Source organism: Neospora caninum, chromosome XII, assembly GCF_000208865.1.
Source record: "Neospora caninum Liverpool complete genome, chromosome XII".
NCBI lineage: Eukaryota > Apicomplexa > Conoidasida > Eucoccidiorida > Sarcocystidae > Neospora > Neospora caninum.
In genome coordinates this window covers 3,459,284-3,479,791 of record NC_018398.1, presented here as the reverse complement: position 1 = coordinate 3,479,791, position 20,508 = coordinate 3,459,284, and the positions used below count along the sequence as shown (strand labels likewise).

At 56.6% G+C, this 20,508-nt stretch overlaps 3 protein-coding genes across 3 annotated transcripts; 2 read left to right on the top strand and 1 right to left on the bottom strand.

Moving 5' to 3' along the window:
- Positions 1–1,441: 1,441 nt before the first annotated feature.
- Positions 1,442–8,798, top strand: NCLIV_064600 (putative cysteine desulfurase; the record flags this gene model as incomplete). The annotated part of the gene is made up of 11 exons (XM_003886011.1): positions 1,442–2,018; positions 2,441–2,575; positions 2,872–2,993; positions 3,618–3,707; positions 4,354–4,416; positions 5,238–5,292; positions 5,638–5,750; positions 6,287–7,121; positions 7,375–7,544; positions 8,063–8,183; positions 8,644–8,798. The coding sequence occupies 11 exons, from the start codon at positions 1,442–1,444 to the stop codon at positions 8,796–8,798; spliced, it is 2,436 nt and encodes an 811-aa protein (XP_003886060.1).
- Positions 8,799–12,909: 4,111 nt separating this feature from the next.
- NCLIV_064590 (uncharacterized protein) lies at positions 12,910–16,341 on the top strand (the record flags this gene model as incomplete). Its single annotated transcript, XM_003886010.1, has 5 exons — positions 12,910–13,114; positions 13,686–14,852; positions 15,207–15,309; positions 15,856–15,977; positions 16,280–16,341. The coding sequence occupies 5 exons, from the start codon at positions 12,910–12,912 to the stop codon at positions 16,339–16,341; spliced, it is 1,659 nt and encodes a 552-aa protein (XP_003886059.1).
- Positions 16,342–17,680: 1,339 nt separating this feature from the next.
- On the bottom strand, positions 17,681–19,751 carry NCLIV_064580 (hypothetical protein; the record flags this gene model as incomplete). Its single annotated transcript, XM_003886009.1, has 2 exons — positions 17,681–18,856; positions 19,749–19,751. 2 exons carry the CDS (start codon positions 19,749–19,751, stop codon positions 17,681–17,683), a joined length of 1,179 nt encoding a protein of 392 aa, XP_003886058.1.
- Positions 19,752–20,508: the final 757 nt, after the last annotated feature.

Genomic DNA, 20,508 nt, shown 5'->3' with positions numbered 1-20,508 from the left:
TCCTCGCCTCGGGGCACCCAGGATGCCTCTCTTCCGGATCGCCACGACACGGCGAGCGCCCTATTCTCGCTCTGTTCGCATCGGAGCCGCGTCGCGCGCCCGCGCAGACGTGGCAGTCGGTGAGGCCGACACCAACAACGGAGCCCAGCGAAACAGGCGCTGTACGCGAAACGTCCTGGGGTCAGAGCGACAGGTGCGTTGAGTCTTTCGAAGCTACCCCAAAGGACTCACGGGCAGTGCCCAACTTTCCTGCACGCTTCCGCAGGGGGAGGGGGGGGGCCGACCCCGGAGTGTCCGCGATTTTGTGTTGGTTTCCGCGGTTGTGGTGACGTTCTCGTGAGGCGAGGGGCGGAGATCCTGAAGGAAACTTTTTCCAACGACACGGCCGCGCTGTCGCGAGCGGCGTTCCCGCTCGTGGCTTCAGCGCGCGGGCCGCGCCCTACCGATTTGCCAGCAACGGAGCGGACCAAGACGCAAACTGACTCCGGACGTTCCGACCGCAGTTCCCGCATTGCTCCATCGAGGCGTCTTCGTCCAGATGTCCCTTTGCTCCTTGGTGGCCTTTTCTCGGGTGCGGTTCACGCGTCCAGACTTGCGCGGCCCCGAGGGAGACTCGGGGCACTTTGTCTGGACCAGCGCGCGTGTCGCGAAGAAAAGAGCGGAGCAAGAACCTGGACGGAGACGTGTCCCGATTCGCTGATCGCGCGCTGTTTGAACAGGGAAATGTTCTCAGCTGCCGAGTTCTGGTGAGAGCTGGGGCGGCGCCGCGATCCCCTCAGGGTCGCGCGTTTTCAAGACGGGTTTTCGACGCGGTTCGAGGCACGTGCCTTGTCAAGCGAAGGCACGCAGTTGCGACGCTGATCCCAGGGGTCCGCCTGTTTGTTTCCGTGGGCAGAATTTCGCGTTTCGCACCGAGAGGGTTTCCAGCCAAAGTTTTGCGCATCCAACAAAGTCCGTTTTTCGCGAGGATCTTTCTTTCCTCCCGAAAGCTCGTCCCCTCCGGCGTGTGCGTGCGTCGCATTTTCTCTCTCGGTTTCGAGGTGTACGCACACTGTTTTCTGTCCTGAGGACCCAGCATGTGCGTGGCACGTCTCGTCAGCGGTTTGTTATGTGGCAGCGCGAAGCGTGTGTGTCGACCTCTCGCTGGTCACCTAAAACTGGTAAACCGTCTGCCTTTTCAATTTCGTCCCTGCTCTTGATCGCAGGGGCCAGTCTTTTTGTTGCTGTGGGCAGAATTTCGCGTCTCTCGCCCCGATTCGTCGAAATCGCGCTCTAGCTTTGTCCGCGGCTTCGTGCGGGGCCATCTTTCCGTGCGTCTTGTGGGCTGCTCGGCGTCTTTTCGTCCATCAACTGTCGGCCCGTGGAGCGCGCCGCTCCCGTCTCGCTGCCGCCATTTTCTGCGCAGCGTTTTGTCGCGCGAGCTTTCACTCCTTTGTGCCTCATGTTTCTCTCCGTCGAGTCTCACGAAACGGAAGGCCGAAGTGCTTCGCCGACGCCCGCTTCGAGCCGATCTCCAACAAACGGTCCACAGACGGCGCTGTCACTCTGGACTCTCCCCGCGTCGCTCTCGTCCTACTTGTCGAGTTTTCCCTCGTCTCTGTCGCGATCTCCAAAGGCCAGCGTCTCGGCCAGGCGTGGAACTGGCGAGGTTGCGGCAGATCGTGACGGAGCGAAACAGGGGGAGATCGACGAAGTGAACAGCCACAGCCGAGGGGTGCGTTTCGATCTGTGTCGGCCGGGGCGAAACGAAGACACTGCGGCAGACGGCCCGGTTCGAGGCGGCACGCAGAGGAATGCGAAAGAAGCGATGGCGCCACACAGCGACGGCGTACAGACAGGGGGGACGGGAACGCGGGATGGCGGTGAAGTGTCGCCTTTCGACAAAAAGCCCGGAGAAAGCTACGCAGCGTACGCCGACAGACTTCACAGACGAGACGGCTTTTCGCTCTACTTCGACAACAACAGCTCCACAATGACCGATCCGCGTGTTTACCAAGAGATGGCGCCTTTCTTCGAATGTAAGCGAACGCGAAGACCCAAGGACCCGCGAGAGAAAACAGTCGAAGGCGCGGAAAAAAAGTCCAAGAACAGAACTGCACAACTGGTGGCCTGGACCCTGGACCTTCGCACAGGAAAGCCAGCGCCTTATCGACGCACGCCATAGCGAGGTGTACATACAGCCGAACGCACGTGGACGCCCCCTGTTTAGTGCACGTTAGCTGCGTACATCCAAAATACAGATGCACAGATGAACGCCGACGGCATTCGAGATCCGGGGGTTTTCCGTAGCAACAGCTGCCTTCTGGTCTCCCAACCCTGAGACTCAGGTGAGGGATGTCGCCCTTTTCGCCGACACGGTTTTCGTGGCGCGTGTGCGGCTGCTTGGTCGTGCATCGTTTTCGCGTCCCCGCCTCGCTTTTTCTGTGCGTCCTCCTGCCAGGCCTCTTCGGGAATCCAGGAAGCGCACACGAGAGGGGCCGAATCAACAAGACAGCTCTCGAGGAGGCGCGAGTACGCGTGGCCAGATGCCTCGGTGTCTCTCCGTCGACCGTCATCTTCACATCTGGGGCGACAGGTACGGGCTGCCACAAAAAGCAATCAGGTCCGCAACATGTTTGCCCGAAACTGGACACGGCATCGAGCATTTCAGACACATGTACAGATACCAGCCTATACACATCCGTGCACGCCGACACAGATGGGCAGGCAAACGTTCGTGAATTGGTGTAGGCGTCTACGCGTTTGTGCAGGTGGACTCTGAGTTCGATGCACAACCGCGTGCGGGCGCCTCGCTCTCTGCGTCATCGTCTCTTTGTACGTGTGAAACCTCGTCTTTTTCTGGCGTTCCGCTGATGTGTCTCTTCTCTACAGAGAGCCTCAACTGGGCAATCAAATGCGGCGCACACGCTCAGTGCCGAAGAGGCGTCGGCCGTCACATCGTGACTACTCGCGTCGAGCATCCGGCCGTGCTGGAGATTTGCAAATTTCTGCAGGTGTGTTTTTCACCGGAGAACGGTAAATCGAATGGGTAATGCCCCGAAACAAACGCCAATACATGTTTCCTTTTCGTCTCGCAAAACGCCACTGCACAACGAAAACAACTACATACAAGCATGTACGTCTATGTGTATCTTTGTATGCATATTAGTGTCTATAGTCTATCCATCTATCTATGCACGCGCATATGCCTATATATGTCCAGCGATTCAGCGCTCGAGGACACCGGCGCGCTTAACTATGTATTCATGTGTCTGTGCGTATCCGCGCGTCTATATACTATTCATATGCAGTTCCATGTGTATATTTAAATATACGTATTCGTATATATGTGCATGCAGGAGTGGATCTATATGATACATATTCATACTTGCGCGTAGATATATATATATATAAATATATATATGCATACGTATGTGTATATATAGGTATCAAAATTTACGCATGTGCACGAGTTCGTGTACCTGAATGCATGTGTGTAGATTTGCTTACCACATCTGCACAAACGGGGATGTCTCTGTGTAGGTGAGAGCGAGTGGTCGTTTGTGCAAAGGCGATTTCGGCGTCGAGTTTCCGCTTTCGTAAAACCTGCCGCGGCTGTGAAGGTGCCTTTTTTCCAGGAAGACCACGGTTTTGGAGTTTCCTTCTGTCCCGTCGACTGTTTCGGATTCGTGGACCTCGGGGCTCTGCCCAGTCTGCTTTCTGCCGAGGTGAAGGGCGATGACATGCCAGTGGGGAAAGGCGCCTTTGGAAAGAAGTGGATTTGCCTAAAAGCTAACGCATGACTCGATCCACGAGGCGCAGAAATGGAAAGGCGACAGACTTGTGAACTGGAGTCCACGTACTTCACCCCAGCCCGCGTCCCCAGTCTGGTTTCGCTGCTTCGCCAAAGCTCCTGTAGCGGTTGCAAACTCAACATTTTCACATGCAGTCAGACCTACCTCTCTCTCTCACCTACCATCTTGTCTTCATCTGTCTCCCCACGTGTCCATCTTTGCCACACATATATACTTGTACATGTGCGTGTATAGATATATCATATGTTTGTATACATGCAAGCATGCGTAGCTGGGAGATGAATGTAAGTAGGCAGAGAGACAGGAAAGGAAATCCGTACATCGATATCTTTTCCCACAAAACTCGGGTGTAGCGTCGAGACGTGTGCATGCATAGGATGGAGAGTCACTTGTGAACGCGGCCGGGCTGGTTTTGCACGCCCCTTCATGTAAGATCCTGCCTGAACTGACGAGGCGCGATTCGCCCGCTGTGTGGTGGAGCTTTTTAACCGCAAACGGTTCTGTAGAGCGTCGCGACAGCCCCCGAGAGAGAATGGTGTCTCCCGTTTGCCTCCCTCAGACTGCGCTTGTCAGCATCCCACACGCCAACGCAGAAATCGGAGCGATTCAGCCTATCGAAGAGGTCCGTTAACCTGAGCTTTGCTGCGTCCTTTCTTCGGCCTAGCCGGGGAACACAGTCGTACTGGGAAGAGGAATCTTTATATATACACATGCATATATACACATGCATATATACACATGCATATATACACATGCATATATATACATGCATATATACACATGTATATATACACATGTATATATACGTATATATACGTATATATATATATATATGTTTATAGGTGGTGGAGTTGGATGTGCTTGTTGAGGCAATGGTCTGCTTGCATGCAGTTGTGCCTGGATGCGTTTTTCTTGCCTCCGATCCGGGCTGGCTCCTCTTTCAGTTCTGTCGCCTCAAGAAGTTTGAAGTGGGTTTCAGATTTTTTGAGAGGCAGACGAAAAGCGAGAAAGTCGCGCGGCGCTGGCACCTCGGTCGGCAAAGGCATGCAAACGCTGGCCGAGGGAGACTACACCTCTCTGTATATCTTTACGTGTTTCAGATACATCTCGATCTGTATATCTTTACGTGTTTCAGATACATCTCGATCTGTATATGTTTGCACGGACGTGCAACTCTGCATGTTCCTACATCTACGTATACCCACACACGCATATATATATATATATATATGCGGACAAAGATACGAGTCTAGATAGGTGTGTTTACATTGATGCGTACATATTTGGCATAATTGATTGCATGCATCTGTGTCACCGCATGGGATCTACGGTACGCGTGAGGATCGGGTCCCCGGGAGATGGCGGTCTGCTTTTCCTTTGCAGGTTGCAAGGATTGTGCGAGAGCATGCACCACATGCACTGTTTCACGTCGATTGCTCTCAGTCGCTCGGGAAAGTTCCTGTAAATATTCCTCAGCTTGGCGCGGACTTGGTGACCAGTGAGTCTTTTCCGCGTCAGCGGCTACGGCCTTTAGCTTGTTTACATCAAAGGACATGGAGAGCCGAAGAACGTTGTCCACAAATTCGCAGCCATACGTGCAAAGTTACAGATATATTTATCTGCATATATATATATATATACATATATATGTATGCGTAGAGGCATATATGTGTTTGCCGGTTCGGGTCTCTCGCTTTAGTTGACAGGCTTCTGTTTGGTCGTCCCCCGCGCACGTTCGGTCTCGTTTCGTGCCGTTTTCCTTTTTTCTTGACTCCTTCCCACTTTTTTCCTAAATTCAACCCTCTTCTCTCTCGGGCATCTCTGTCCTGACGTGTCTTCACAGTCGCAGGCCATAAGATCTACGCGCCGAAAGGTGTCGGCGCGCTGTACGTAGGGCCCCGGGCGTGTATAGGTCCTCTCCTGCACGGCGGTGGACAGGAAGGAAGATTGCGAGGCGTACGTGCTTTTCAACGCTTTTTTCTCTGGAGGATACCACCACGCCGTCTCGTGCGGGCAGATATGCACATGTATATACATATTAGGGCGCGTTTTGCGGTGGAGTCGTCTCTGTCTATTGCAGGACGTGAAACGCGTTGACAGTGGAAAAGGAAGTGGCGGCGTAGCGGGGTCAGAAAGGCGACGCGATGCCAAGAATTTACGGGACGTGGATTCCAGTCAGCCTGGTTCGATGTTGCATGTCCGCCTTTCTTGATTTCTCACTTTCGTCGCAGAACAGGCAGTGTCCCTCTTCGTTCGTTTCTCTGTGTCTCGCGTCTTGGAGTTCGCAAGGGAGTCTCGGAATCGATAGAGCAGGCAGAACATAAAAGAGTGGAGCCAAGTGCACTGAGGCTTACAGGGACGGGGAGAGGTCGCCGCCGTCGTGTCGAAGGCAGGGTGTGCGTGCCACGTGCAGATGCGTGTTTGCAACGCCTCCTTTTCTCTCTGACTTACGAGGCCGGACTGAACTCTTCATTTTTGTGCTCCCTGTGCAGGGAACAGAGAACGTGCCGTATTGCGTCGCGTTAGGCAAGGCGTGTGAACTCATCGCTGAGGGTTGGGCTCCCCCCTCCGGAGTGGTTCGCGCCGACTTTCTATCGGGTCCAGCTCCTCCGTCTCCATCATCTTTGCCGTGTGCTCCTGCCCCGCTGACGCCGGCAGCAAGCACGTCGGCGGACGGGGCATCGCCCGAGGCTGGATCGGCGCCGGAGACGCAGTGTGTCGCGGACCAGGGTGTACATACAGCTCCAGCGCGAGGCGGGGGCGACTTGCCGGGCGTGGGGGAGAGGCGCGGGGAGCCGAGCGAAGTGGAAATCGCAGGCCGGAAGGAAACCAGAGAGGAAGGAAGCTGTGTAGAGGGAGGAAGCGGACTAGGAGCGGAACGGACGAGCACGACGCGACTCGCCGAGGGCCACAGCGGGGCACCCTCTGGGTCAGGTGTACGTACACCCCAAGCAGAGAAGGAAGGCCAGAAACAAAGCTTTTCCTCGTGGCTGCCAAGTCTTGCGGCTGCGTTTCGTCAAGGGGGATCGAGCGAGGAGAAACATGACAACGGATCGGGCGTCGTTTCCGGGTTCCCCGCGACACCCTCTGCCTTCCACCGCTTTTGCTCTTCGATTGGCTTCTCGCGCGTCTTGTCTCTACCCTTTGGTTCGAGGTCGGCAGGAGGAACTATCCCTGGAGAGTGGCGCAGCTTCTGGCCGGAGAGAAAGGACGCGGGATTCCGTCGCGTCTCGGCTCACCCGCAGCATATGCAGAAGACCTTGATCAGATTCACACACCAGTTCTTCATCGAAGTATCCCTTTTGACGCAGTGGACAAAAGACCAACGTACGTCCGATCCTTCCATGCAGCCGCCGGCGCGTGGGCAACGCATGCAGACGCAGGCGACGCGCGCGCCTATACGCATACACACAGGCACACCTGACCGTGTTTCTTTTTGACGCTCTGTCCGTATATGTATTATCCTATAAATGCGTGTAATGCTTATACCTAGCTACCTGACCTTCGCAAATTTTGCCGCGGCTCCTTTCCCCATCGTCTCCCTGGAACCTGTTTCTTCTCGTGCCCCTCTTGTCTGTAGTCGCCGACTTCATCCGCATCAACGGACCGCTGGGGCAAGCAGGCCGGTTCTTCGAGGTCACCGACGGACAGCAAGGGAAAAGCCTGAGCGAGATGTACGGCGCGCTTCCCAACACTCTCTCTCTGTCGATCCGCGGTGCCCATGGCCCAGAAATAGTCAGACTTCTCCGCGTACGTTCGTCGAAAGAGGAGCCACTGAAATACCGCCCCGAGCGCCAGACAAGGAAAAACAGCTTCGACAGCCCTACACGTTTCTCACCTTGTCGGAACCGTCACAATTCCTCATACGCACTTCGTGGCTTCCTCGGACGTATTGACGTATCCCCATGTATATATATATATACTCTGATCTACTTATACGTATGTATCTGTGCACGCGAGTACCCGTTTTGGAGGGGGGGGTCAGGGGATGAGAGTACACGTTTAATTGCGTGATGAGGCCCATGCATGCATGTCCTGTACGGTGCGCGGTGCGGCCGCGTGGTGCAGTTTGGGGAGGCGCGCTCTCGCGGGATGCGCCTGTGGCCTTTGGGCGTGCGGTAGGAGAGGCGAATGTCCCTGCAAAAAACGCAGCAGATGGAAAAGGAAAAAACGCTTGTGAGGTAACGATGCGGTGGAAGGACGTGCGTGCCCACGGTCGTTAGAAAACGAGAGTGGTACTGCTTGAGAGGTGTCTTTTTGTTCCGCAGGACCGCCTGTGTATCTCGGCGGGGTGTACGTGCCACAGCTCGGGAGAGCTCACGAGTGCAACGCTCCAGGCTATTCAGCTGGACCGCGATTGGGCACGAGGGACTATTCGCATTTCGACAGGTGAGGAACTTGCTGTGTCTCTCCATGGATTGGGGTGCGCCTTCCAGCAACGGTACGCTCGGATGTCTGAAGTGGTCTCCGGACTGCGCGAAGGGGCTGGAACACTTCCCAACATAGATCGCAGTCGTGCTCCGTGGGACAGAAGGTGCGTGGGAGAAAAGCTTCTCCACTGGACTTTTTATGCTGACCAGAGTCTCCGTGCGACTTCCTAATTTGGAGAAAAGTCAGGATCCTCTCGGTCTCCCGTTTCCTCGTGCGTTGGTCTGCTCCTAGACTTCCGTGGCACGATCCAGTGAGGCAGGCGAGAGGACAAAAGAGCGTAACGAGAACGACGGCGGGAAGGCCACGCTTACAAACGAAAAGAGAATGGCTGCTGCCTCGCGTCTCCCCGCTCTCTCGTCACACCGGCGGATCTGTACGTCTTTTGTGCGCCTTGTCTCTTGCTCTGTCCCGTACCCAGGACGGTTCACAACTCTGAACGAAGCGACGGTGGCGGGTCGTCTCCTAGCCCGGTTCCTGATTTCAGAGAATTTAATTTTTGGGAAATCCGAGCGTCTGGCTGCGCTCTCGGCTGGTCACGAGCCTGGCGAGAAGAGAGGGGCGGAGGCATCCTAAGGACAGACACCCCGCAGGCACTGTTAGAATGTCGACGTGCGTCTCGCCCTTCGTTCGACCGTCTCGAGTCGAAGCACCCGCGGACAGAAACGGTCACATGGACTCGACGCGGGCAAGGGAAGGAGACCCTCACTTTTGTGATGTCACACGAAAGATTTCTGGATGGCGTGCGCGGGCCACCTCGCACGAGTCCGAAGCGGGGAAGTCCAAACACCGCTGCTGCGTGCCTGCGCGCCTGCGCCTACAGCAGAAGGGAAAGGCGCAGTAGAAGCGCCGAACGGCAACGGGATATCGGCGCATGCTACTTGGAAACACTAGTGCGGCCGAACTGACGCAAACAGTAGGGCGGAACCACGCCGTCTCTCGTCCCTGTGCGGTAAAGCTGCAGCATCCACGGAAAGCTGTTGCAAGACCGACGGACGCAGGAATGAAAGACAAGAGTCTTTTATGTCTTTTTTGGACCGAGAGACGCTGGTGGATGTTTTCCGGGTTCTGGCTCCTAGCCACAGCTAGGTTGTGCAATATAAATCGTTTCCGGAGCTGACGTGGCTGGAGTGTCTGCATCGCGAGTAGTTATCGCGACGTTCACTCCGAGTGTGCGAAGCGGTTTTCCGGTGTATCGGCACATCGGAGAACAGGAGGAAACTGTAAAATGTTTGGGTCGGTAAGCACAAGGATGCGGCTTTCGGCACCTCCAGTCATAGTGTGCGTAGAATGAGGTCCGGAAGCACTGTCGATGCATGAATGTACAGATGTGTATATATGCAGAAAACCGCAGCGAAGCGAGTTAGACGAAACATATTTTGTCTTCTGCGAGGCAGTTGCCCCGCTCCGTTCGCGTTTGTACCATGTTCGCCATTGGCATATCCTAAGTAGAACCAGAAAATTTCAAAGAAGACGTGCGCGTCAAAGACTGCGGCCAAGTTGTCAACCCAGCCACATCTGGACTGCAGGACGGAGAGCCCTACAGGGTCGAGAAGGAAACGCAGACATGGGAATCTCTTTTTCGGGTTTTAGCAAAGCAACCCGCTAGGATCGCGGAGGGACACGAAGGGGGGACGTGTGCTTTCGGGCTGCAAGCTGACGGTCCGTCTCTTGCGTTGGCCGGCAGCAGCCGAAAGCAGAACGTTTCGGCGGCCTTCGAGGCAAGACACCAAACGCACTCGCAATCTTGTCCGAAAAATCGGCAAGCTTTCGGGGGCGCTCTCCGAGCCAGAGGAGAGACAAGAGGCGGCGAACGGCAGAGGCTTCCCGGGGAACTATGTGGGGCACTGGAAACGTTTTTCGAATACGTGGTTGGTTTTCGGGGTACTGCGTTGGTGGCAGCGGGTCATAAGAGAATTCCGTGTCAGAATCGTTTTGAGAAACTTACGGTAGAGATATGGGGAAGAACCAAGAGAATCTTTTTGTCTTTTTTCCAGGTTCGAGGCCGGCTTTGTTTCTCCCCAATCTGTGTGGAATGAATGAGGCATTTGAGGTGCCTCGGCGGATATCCTGAGTGTTCCTTTTGAATGGTCCCACACCCAACCAGCTACGTGTCTTTCCTTTCTCCTGCAGTAACGAATTTTGAATGTTTTTCCTGCCGTGGAAAGATCGCGAGACACAACTTTTCGTCCAAGGCGAACGGGAGGGAATACAGGAGAGTCACGTGTGTTCAGCTGCCGTCCCTTCTGGAGAAGGTAGAAGAGGGAAACTCGCGTTGTATGCTTCTCTCGACTTTCTGCCGAGCACTTTATTTACGGGAAGATACTGCAGGGCGTGTTATTCGAAAATGGGCCGCGCAGTACGAAGGTATCAGACAAAGTGCGAATAGATCCTTTGGCAATCTTGCTCTGCTGGCCGTCGCGGTCCGTCGGCAGAAGCATCGAAGTCTTATGCTGGCGTGAGCTCATGAGCAGCTGCAACACACGAACACTGCAGATGTGGAATTCTTGCGTTCTAGCCCAGGGTTTGTCGTTTTTCGGTTATCGGCAGGTTCCACACCGTCGCGAACCCCTGAAGCCCCCGTGCCACTGGGCGTGGTGTGCACTGAATCGGTTGTTTCCAGCAAGCTCGGAGACACTTTTTGCTGGATTCCTGTTGAGCGAGGACTGAGAAAGCTCTCATTGCGTGGGCGACTGCAGTTGCCGCCGCTGTACAGCGGAGCTCCCTGACGGAAGGCAGACTGACGCGTCGCGCGTTTGTGGAACCTGGGTTTCTATTCTGAGCGCAAAAAGTGTATTTCCAGGTTAAATCTTGAAACTGTGTTTCCGCTGCTCGGCTTCGAAAGCTTTGTCGATGTCCGGTGGACTGCCTCCCCCCAGCCAGTTCCGCACTCGGGAGATTCGTGCCTGAATTGCCCATACGCCCCGAGTGTACTGTCTACATGAGCACGACAAACATCAGCATGGAAACCAGTGCTTCCACTTTCCATAAGCGACATGCACTTCTGTCTAAAAAACCTGCGATCCAGAGAATGCTGGCACCATAGGCCATCGGTGCAGTGACTGTGTTGTGTACACGGACGGCCTCAGGAGCTCTACTAAAAAGCCTGAGAAAACAGCTGCTGACCCTGAAGAACGCTGAAATGAGACGCTTCCGGGATGACTCCGCTTCAACCAAACCTTCCACAGTATGCGCCGCCGGGAGTACACTGTAGTGGCTATGCGATTCGAAACCGAAGCTAGACGACTTCCGAGGCGGCAGCGTGGAGAGTGACTTGAGCCTGCGCGACGGGCACCTGGTTTCGTCCACGCGGTGAAGGCAGCTGTGTTCCACTGCCTTGGAAAAGCTGAATCGCCGCGTGTGTTCGGCTCACTCAGATGGAAAGAATCCGGCCGCAACTGCGTCGCCTACGCTCTCTTCTCGGCACACACAAGCTTGCCAGCGGTCCCAACCGGCAGTCCGTCGGCAAGGCTCGCTCAACTGCATAGAGGGAAACGGGGAAAGTGGCGGGGAGCGACAGGCGGGGGTGCTTGGCGGCCGTTTCGAGGACTAGAAATCAGGTTTTGTGTCTGGTTGCCATCTGGCTTCCCACCAACACGGGATTCCCGCTTCCGTGCTAAATTTTGGCGAGGTCAGAAGCCCCGTATACTCGTTCGCAGCCGCTGCTGACGACTGTGCCACGCCAGAGTGGAGCTGGCTTTTTCCGTTCCCCCTGTGAGAGTGAGGCGCGGTGTGCATTCCTAGAAGTCGCCTCCTCCGGTCTTCCGCATTTGGTTTCCCTTTGGTCTGCCGGAAACTCCAGCGCAGATCCACGCCGTGCAAAGCGAAAAGTGCAGGGAATCAGGCGACACGGACACTCGCTGCTCGGAGAGACTCTCTCTCCCTCTCGGGGTCGTGTGTCGCTCACGGCGCACGCGGACCGCTACCAGTGACACGGCGCCGAGGGACAATCGATCCGCGCCGAGTCGTTGGGCGAGCAGTGAGCGCGGGCGCCGCGACGCCCGCGCGAGGCGGAAAAAACTCAAGTGTGTGCGTCTGTTTCCCTGCCTTTTCACAGGAAAGGGTTTGTTTCCTGGCGTTTCGTCCTTGTCGTGTGTGACAGGGCTGCATTCTTCATCCTTGTGTCTGTTCTTCCCCTCGGCGCAGCGCGGAACCCTCAGGCAGTTCAGACGGTCACGGCGCGAACCTAACTTTTGGGCTGCAGAGGCAGCCATGAAGAAAACGGCCCCGGAGGTCTTGTGCCGCGCAGCTTCTCCCGAAGCCTTCGGCTTTTCCGAACCCGACACAGCCTTCTGTTTGCATCGGACACACGTTTCTCGTCAACGCCTTCTCCAGTCTACAGGGACTTAGTCCTCAACTTTCCCCTTTCGCGGAGTCAGCAGTCGGAACCGTCCGCCGCCCTCGAGGCCCCGTTCTCTCTGCCCCGGAAACGTGAAAGAGCACTGGGGAATTCCCAGTTGCGAGCTTCGCTGTCTTGCCGAAGGCTTCCCAGCCAGCCTTTCCTCCGTTTCTCTCTAGCGATCACACCGCCGGCGGGGAATTGCTCAGGCACACACCGGTTCCGAACAGCGGTCGAGTCGGCCGTCGCCTGAGCAGCCAGAGTCGCGCCTTCCCAGAACGTTCCGCGCCCGTCCGCCTCTTCTTGGCGCCCCTGCTGGTCCTCGCTCGCCTGAACGCTTCAGTCAACATGGCAGCGATCGTCTCCCTGCTGTCCTGGCGGACCTTGCGGCCAGTCGTCCTCGTGCTGCTTGCCCACTCGTGCAGCTCTGACGCACTCAATGTGGATCGTCTTCCTCGTCCCTCCAGACTCGCTCTCGCAGAGACGGCAGCAACCCCCGAAATCAATCCATGGGCCGGCCTCCTGGAGAAATACAACGTCCCTCTGGTGCACGGTGAGTGGTAGGAATCGCAACACAGAGCCTTTCGTCTCCACGTTTTGTCCCTGCGAGCGGATGTGTGCCGGCACCGCAGCAACGCGAGGCTCGAGCGACGGCGCGTGGACGCACCTGACGCACATCCCTTCGTCAGGGAACCCGGCTCTCCTGGCGTAGTCTTACCGTCCTTTGGTTGCCAGTGCGTGCCGGTGCGATCCTGCACGGTCCCGAGATCGCGCGCCGATTCCACACACACACAGCGCTCTCTCCACCTTTGTCAGTGGCAGATTGGATTTGGACGAGACAGAAAGACCCGCCGGCGACGAAAGCACCGGCCCCGTCCACGCTTTTGTGTGATCGAGCTCTTCGGACACCCTCGCGAGCGGTACCTCTCTGCAGGTGCGCTCTCGGGCTGTCCGGGGGAGCAAACGGGGCAGAAACCTCGTAAGCGGCGCCGATAACAGCTCGTCACGCAGGGTTCTTGAGCATTCCGTTTCCCACGAGGAAGTGAGGGGCTCTACGAACGAGTAGAACGTCACGCTCTGGTGTTTCGTTTCCGGCTCTTTCGCTCTCTGCGGTTGTGCGTCAGGTTCTGGCGTGTACGTCGACCTCGGGAACACCAAGCGGCTCCACGGCAAGAACTACCGCGAGCCCGGAGGCTTGTGCCCGAACTTTGGCAAGTACATCGAAACCCACCAGCCAACGAGGAACGCAGAAATCTGGCCGAACAACTTCTTGAAGCCTGTGCCCTACGCGAAATCCGCGCAAGACACGAAACCGCTCGGAGGAGGATTTGCTATGCCCATGACTGTAATCAGTCCGAAATCGCTCGATGAGCTGAAGTACCACGCGCAAACGTTTGACAAAAAGCCCGACGCTTCGGATTACGCCAAGAAGTTCGTAAAGGACATCAAAGACGACTTGGGCTACTGCATCTGGTGGGCACGAATGACTTCCGTGCATGACTCGGATGCGGCGGCCGTGAACATGTCGAAAGAAGACTACTACCGATACGCCTTTGCGTACGACGCGAAAAACTCCACGTGCCACATCATGTATCTGAACATGCAGGAGATGACGGGCGCCGGAACGTACTGCAAAAACGGCGATTCGGGTCCAGACCTGAGTTGGTACTGCTTCAATCCGAAGAAGTCCGTGGACAGCGGCCTCGTCTGGGGAAGTGCCTACGCGCGACTCGACCATGCAACCGCATGTCCGGAGCACGGTCTGAAGAACGTCCACTGGGGGCAATGGAATGGGGTGTCCTGCCAAAGAATGGCTGTCCGGAAGCGGATCTCCGTCAGCGACGCGGCGGAATGCGCCACGCAGCTGTTTGCAAACAGCCCAAGTGACAACCCGACCAAGTACGTCGGCGACGAGGGACGTGGACTGGATAAAATCTACAAAGACTTCGTTGCAGTTCTGTTCCCAGCGGGAGCCGGCGGGAGCGATCAGCCCCACTCTCGCGGAGCGGGGGTTAACTGGGCGAACTTCTACAAGGCTGGAAACACATGCGAAATGTACGATGGCGTCCCGGACTGCCTGACGTCGGCTCCAGGCCAGTACGCGTTTGTGAGTCTCGCGGACCCGGACCCGAACAACGCGCAGCTCCCGCCGTGTACACAGGACAGCGACGGCATCAGCATTCCTTCGAACTCGTGCACCTGCGCTGCCGGCTCCCTCTCCGGAACGACCGCAGGGGCGAAGTGCGAAGACGGAAAGTGGATAGATTCTTCCGTCCCCTGCACATGCGAGCGTAAGTGTCCGGGTGTCTCGACACAGGAGGCTGCTGCGAAACCCGGAGAACGCACAGCCAGTCGTGAGCCCCCTTAGCGCAGAGCTGCTGCTACGAGGTGCCGAGGCGCTGCCAATTTTTGCCTTCTTGGAACCGCCTTAGAACTGCAGTCTCTCGGGCACGTGCCTGTGCACCCCCGCGCCTCTCGCATTCCGCGTTCCTACCGCGGAGGCTGTCTCCAGTGTGCCTCGAGAGGCCTGGGGTACACTGGAGGATCCCGTGGCCTTGGCGGTTCAGACTTTGATGGGGGACCTAAGGAAAAACGGGGATATGCAGTGCGTACTTGTGTTCTGTCCGTGTTGCCGTACTTCTCAGCCGACGAGGAAGACGACAGTGTCAACGTCTGGCTGATTGCAGGTCCATGCATTGCCGCCGCCGTCCTGCTGCTCGGAGGAGCGGCGTACTGGATCGCCCGAAGGTACGCGAACTCCCCGTGAAAGCAGCAATCCGCGTTCTCCTGCTTAACTAGGCAGGCAGTCTCTCTTCTTTTTCCACTCTGTGTAGGCCACCGGTGTATTCGGGTCCAGACACGCCGCGAATTAACTGTACTTTTGGTGGCTTGGCAGGAACTGCCTGTATAGCTCGACCTGTGTATTTCTTGGGTTCCCCCGGGTTTGTTGTGACAATGCGAGGCAACGGTGACCATTAAAAAAAAACCATACGCTACACACTGTAACACTGTGAGATCCCGCATATCCATGGCAGTCTTTCGTGTCGGATAACGCGGTACACACATGAGCGGCGTAGCCTAGTCACGCTCCTCGCCATTCGCTCGACATGCGATATTTCTGACGGAGTCCGCGATTGACTATATCACCGTGAAAAGTAAAGAAAGATTGCTTGAGGCGCTGCAGGGTGTTCAGGCGTGTCTCGTACCGGCACGCCGCGTCACTGTCTCTAAAAACGAGGCTCAAAGTGGAGGTACCTTACAGCGGTAGCGCTTTCTCGTGAACGTTCGCTTCAGGAAGAAGGAGGAACCGGAGGTTGGAAAGCCCAACATCGTGGACGAGACAAGGGAGCACGCGGTTCGAGCTCGCCAGAACCAAGCAGATTTGCTACAGGAAGCGGAGCCTTCTTTCTGGGGAGGTGCGCTGGGGTAGAGTGCGAGGGGAGCATCGCACACTTGTCACCGCTGCCGCGATCATAGATGCAGCTCTGTGTCATGGGCGTAGTCGAAATGTGCTCCGCGGGAACAAACACAGAGCTCCGGGTTTGCGGGTTTTCGCTCCCGTGATCATCAGGAAGCGCGTGGTCTTCGCAACAGAGGCAGCCTGAGTGCGCTTTCGCGTTGCTGGCGGGTCCCGTAGAGAGACAGGGGTGCCCTTTGGCAACAGGTCACCTGTCTCGTGGTGTGTGGTGTCCAACTGCTGTGTGTCGTTTCCGTGCAGAAGCTGCCAGTCAGCCCACAAACGTCATCCTCGAACCCGGGGCAATCGACAGGGACTTCTAAGGCCTCGGTGGTTCTCTCCGTGGCGCTATACAGGCTTACCGTGCTGCCCAGTGCAGCGCGTTTCGAACTTTCCAGTTTCCGACAGATGCGAAGAATGTCGCGCTGTGCGGCATGTGTAATTTGTGCGGGGTGACCGGAGAAACGCGCCGTCGATCCACTTGCCAGGCAGCAACCCCTCCCCTCTCCGTCGCTCGCCGAGTGCGACGATGACGCTTCAAATTGTCCATTTTTTCCAAGAATGACGGTGCACGACTCGCCTCGACTGGTGGCAGTCCGTAATCTTCCAGTTCCGTGAAGAAAGTGTCTACCTATACGAGAATTTTTTGGAAGATACAGGAGAGGTCAGAGAGGAGGCTGCTGCGCATGTGTCACAGGCACTCTGTTCCTGTTCTTTTTTTGTACCGTTTGCTGTCTGAAGATGCTCTGCTCTCTATTTTCGCCGACGTCTTCCCTGCTTCCTCCAGGGAAGGAGGTTCCTGACCGATTCCTCCGTTTTTGCCAGCACCTCAAAGGAAAAGGATTCGTCCATTTCCTAATGCTTCACAACGGCTGCTTACACATCGAGGCACCCGTTTTGCCGACCGCTCGCGCGCACGGTTACGGAAGTCCCACACACACCAACCCCTGTTCTTTCCCACGACGGCTTTTTGGGCGAAATTCTGTGTTTAGCTCGAGTCTTTTGGGACTTTCCACACTGTTTTCGGCGAACAATGCTAGCTGCGACGAAACCGCAGACCGGAGTTGTGCGCGCCCCTTCGAAAGTCGAGCAGTGGCCTAACGAGCCGCACGTTACAAAAACTTACCGTGTGAACAGACGAGACACGCCTCAGAGTTATTTGTCTAACTTTTTGCTTTTAACTTTGCCCCGAATTCCATCGAAAGTTCTCGACTGCGAAGGGCTGAGGCTTTGACAGTTCTGTGGAGCCGATGACGGCAACGAGTTCCGAGTTGACATAAACAGAGTCGTGTCAGGGTTTCTTCAGCACAGAGCGCGGCTACAGACCGCTGCGCAGCAACACACCGAAGGACGCGGTACACGCACGCGTGGCGAAGTAAGCGAGACGACGTTTGCAGTGACAGCAGAAGCAGAGAAAAGAGGTGTACATGTGCGTTCGCGTGCATACACGCACGCATTCCGGGATTGCTCCTTGCCCGTCAACTCTTTCGGATTCGACCCCCCCAGCGGCAGCTGCAGGAGAAACAGCCCACGAACAGTTTTTTATGCCCGGTCTCTGTTCTTCGCTTCTGCCTAGAAGCGCTAACACACTCCCGTTTTTTGTCTTCGCTGGTCGACCGGAATCCCCGGATTTTCTCTTCGCTCAACGTTCCGGCCCGTCGTTTATTTCCACACCTTGCTGTCGGCGATGGGGCGACCCTGAATGTCATCGCATGCGCACCAGAAGTCCGCCACCAGCTGCTTGTCCTTCTCGCTCGCGTGGTCCAGTTTCTGCCACGTGTGGTACTCGTACGACGGGTGCTCCTTCATCAGGCTGGGCACGTCCTGGCCGCGGAAGAGCCATACGCCCTCAATGTCGAAGCAGCCGTTCTCGCCCATGACGTCAATGACGCCGAACGAGTACTTGCGGAAGGCGGGATCGATGCGCTGCATGAAGCCACCGAGCTGGTTGGAGGTAACGAACGCGACGGTGCACTCGCCCTCGAGTTTCTGGTACTTCATGTACCAGAGAGAGTAGCCCGCGGTGTCGAGATGCTCCCAGAACCACTTCATCGCTGCGCCGTACAAGTCCTTCGTGTTGGAGTACACGCGCTTCCACTCGTTCAAGTCCATCGACGGCTCCGGCAACAGGTCCAGTTCACATTTCACTGCGGGCTTTTTCGCGGGTTCATCGTCAGCGGCGCTCGGTGCGGGTTTGGCGGATGTCTCCTTCTTGGCGCTAGTCGCCTCGGGAGTTGCGCTCTTCGCCTCGCCAAAGACTTTCTTGAAGCTCTTCTGGTTCACGAGCGTCTCGTAGTAACGCTTGAGGAACGGACGCTGGCCGAGGATGGCCGCGCAGTCGACCTTTCCGGAGCGGAAACCGTAGCTGAGGACCGTGACCAGGCACAAGTCGGCAATGGTGATGTTCTCGCCAACCATGAAGGTCCGGGTCTTCAGGTGCGCGTTGACTGCATTCAACGCCTGAGACAAGTCGCTCTGTGCGCGCTCGGCCACCTTGCCGCCCTGGACTAGGCAGCACATCGGAATCTCAACCTCCAAGGTCGAGAAGTCCAACCACATATCCACCTCTCCTTGCTCGGCGAGAGTCTCGCCGTACAAACACTTGTCCGCGCGCAGGCGCGCGAGAAAGCGGCAGATCGCGTTGCTCTCAAACAGGCACACGCCGCCGACCTCCGACTCGAGCAGCGGCAGACGCCCGAGGGGCGACTTCGCCAAGAACGCCGGGTCCTTGTCGTCCTTGCCAACCGTGAAAGGCACAGTCTGGAGCGGCACGTCCAGGAAAGCCGCCACCAACTGGACTTTCCGGCCGCGGACGTCGTCCTTGGGCGTCAAGAGTTTCTGCACACAAAACGCCGAAAAACAGAACGAGGAACGCGCACCCGTTAGGTCACGGAAACGAAAGCAACCGCGTGGGGAGGGAAGCCGCGGGGTTGCACATCTCGAAAGGCAAAGAAAGAAGAGACGTCAGACCGCGGCACTGGAACGCGCAGCACCCGGCAACAGTCGAAGCCAACCGGCTGTCGTGGGCACGTACAGGCAGCACAGCACTGTTTTTCTGCCGGCAGAAAGGCCGAGAGGGTCCTCCACTCTCTCCAAAGAGTTTCGGGCGCGATTTTGGCGCTGCGTCTCTCCGCACGCGTAATCTGAGAATGCGCGCTGGACTCTCGGTGAAAGACAGAGGCACCTAAGCGTGGGGGGTGATTCCACTTTGGAAAAAAACGCGTTTCACATCACACAAATGTTCACGTGGAGGGTTGCACATCAGCAGCCCCCACCCCGGCGACAGCCGTTCCCGATTCGACGGAAACGCGTGTGTTTCCTCGGAGCCCGCACGCGTCGCAACGTATTTCTGGCGGCAAAGGAAGCGTTGGGTGGAAAGAAAAATCTTTCGAGCACGGCACCGAGAGAGGCGCAGAAGCGCTCGCAAGGATATGCGCACGAGGATCCGCCTAGGAAAGCGCCGGGGCAGGGCCGGTCAGTCCCGAAGGGAAATGCCCCGCGCGTGGTCTCCAAGGGTGAAAACGCAGGTTTTTCTTTCTTTTCCAAAAGTGCAACGGGGCGCGTGCCGGAAGAAGTGGAGGAAAAGCGACAGGCCTCCGCTTCGTTTCGTTCTGCCGGGAAAACGCACGCAGTGGGGTGTTTGGCGGGTCTCGGGGTGTGAACTCGGGGGACTGAACAAAAAACGGGAAAACGCTTGCGTCTAGCGCAGGAGGTGAGGGCGTTGACCTACCATTTTGACGGCGAATGAAGAAAAAGACAGAGAGATCGAAGCGAGAGAGTAGGGGAAAGGCAGAAAGAATGGTGATAAAGCGCGGCGTTCACGCTGTCTCCCAGATTCGCACAACCCGAGAGGGGCGAGAGCACTGAAAGGAAGAGAGAGACCGTCCTTCTGCCGCCTCTCCCTCGTCCTCACTATGTGTCCACAGAGACGGGCAAGAGAGTCCGTTGCATGCACTTTACGCTGTGCCTCCCCCGTCTCCGCGCGAGAGAGGCAGGGGGTGGGAGGCTCTCTGCCTTGAGTCGACGCGGGTGCACAAATCGGACCCGCCACAACTTCCGCTGTGCGCACTCTCCCCCCCCACGGATGCAGAAATCGATCCCGCCCCTCTTCTCGAATGCTGAAAAAACTGGGAGAGCGACGCCCCCTTCATCTTTTTGAAAAACCTTGTCGCTCACCGCTCTCCCTTTCATCTGCAACGCACTCTGGAGTTAAACGCAGACACTGGGGTCGGCAGGGAATTTGTAGACACTCCTTTAGACACAGATAGGCATTTTGAGGAGTGCGTCTTGATCACGCCTCGCGCTCCCCGAGCTCCCGCCAAACCGGGCGCCAGACTCGTACGTTTACGGCGGATTTTTCCAGGACTCTTTTTACCACTGAGGCGGCGCTGTATCGAGTGGGGGCTCTCACCACGGAACAAAGGCAACTGAGAAGATGTGCCGTTAGTGGCAGGGGTGCGCGAACAGAACAACAGCGGAGAGGATTTTCG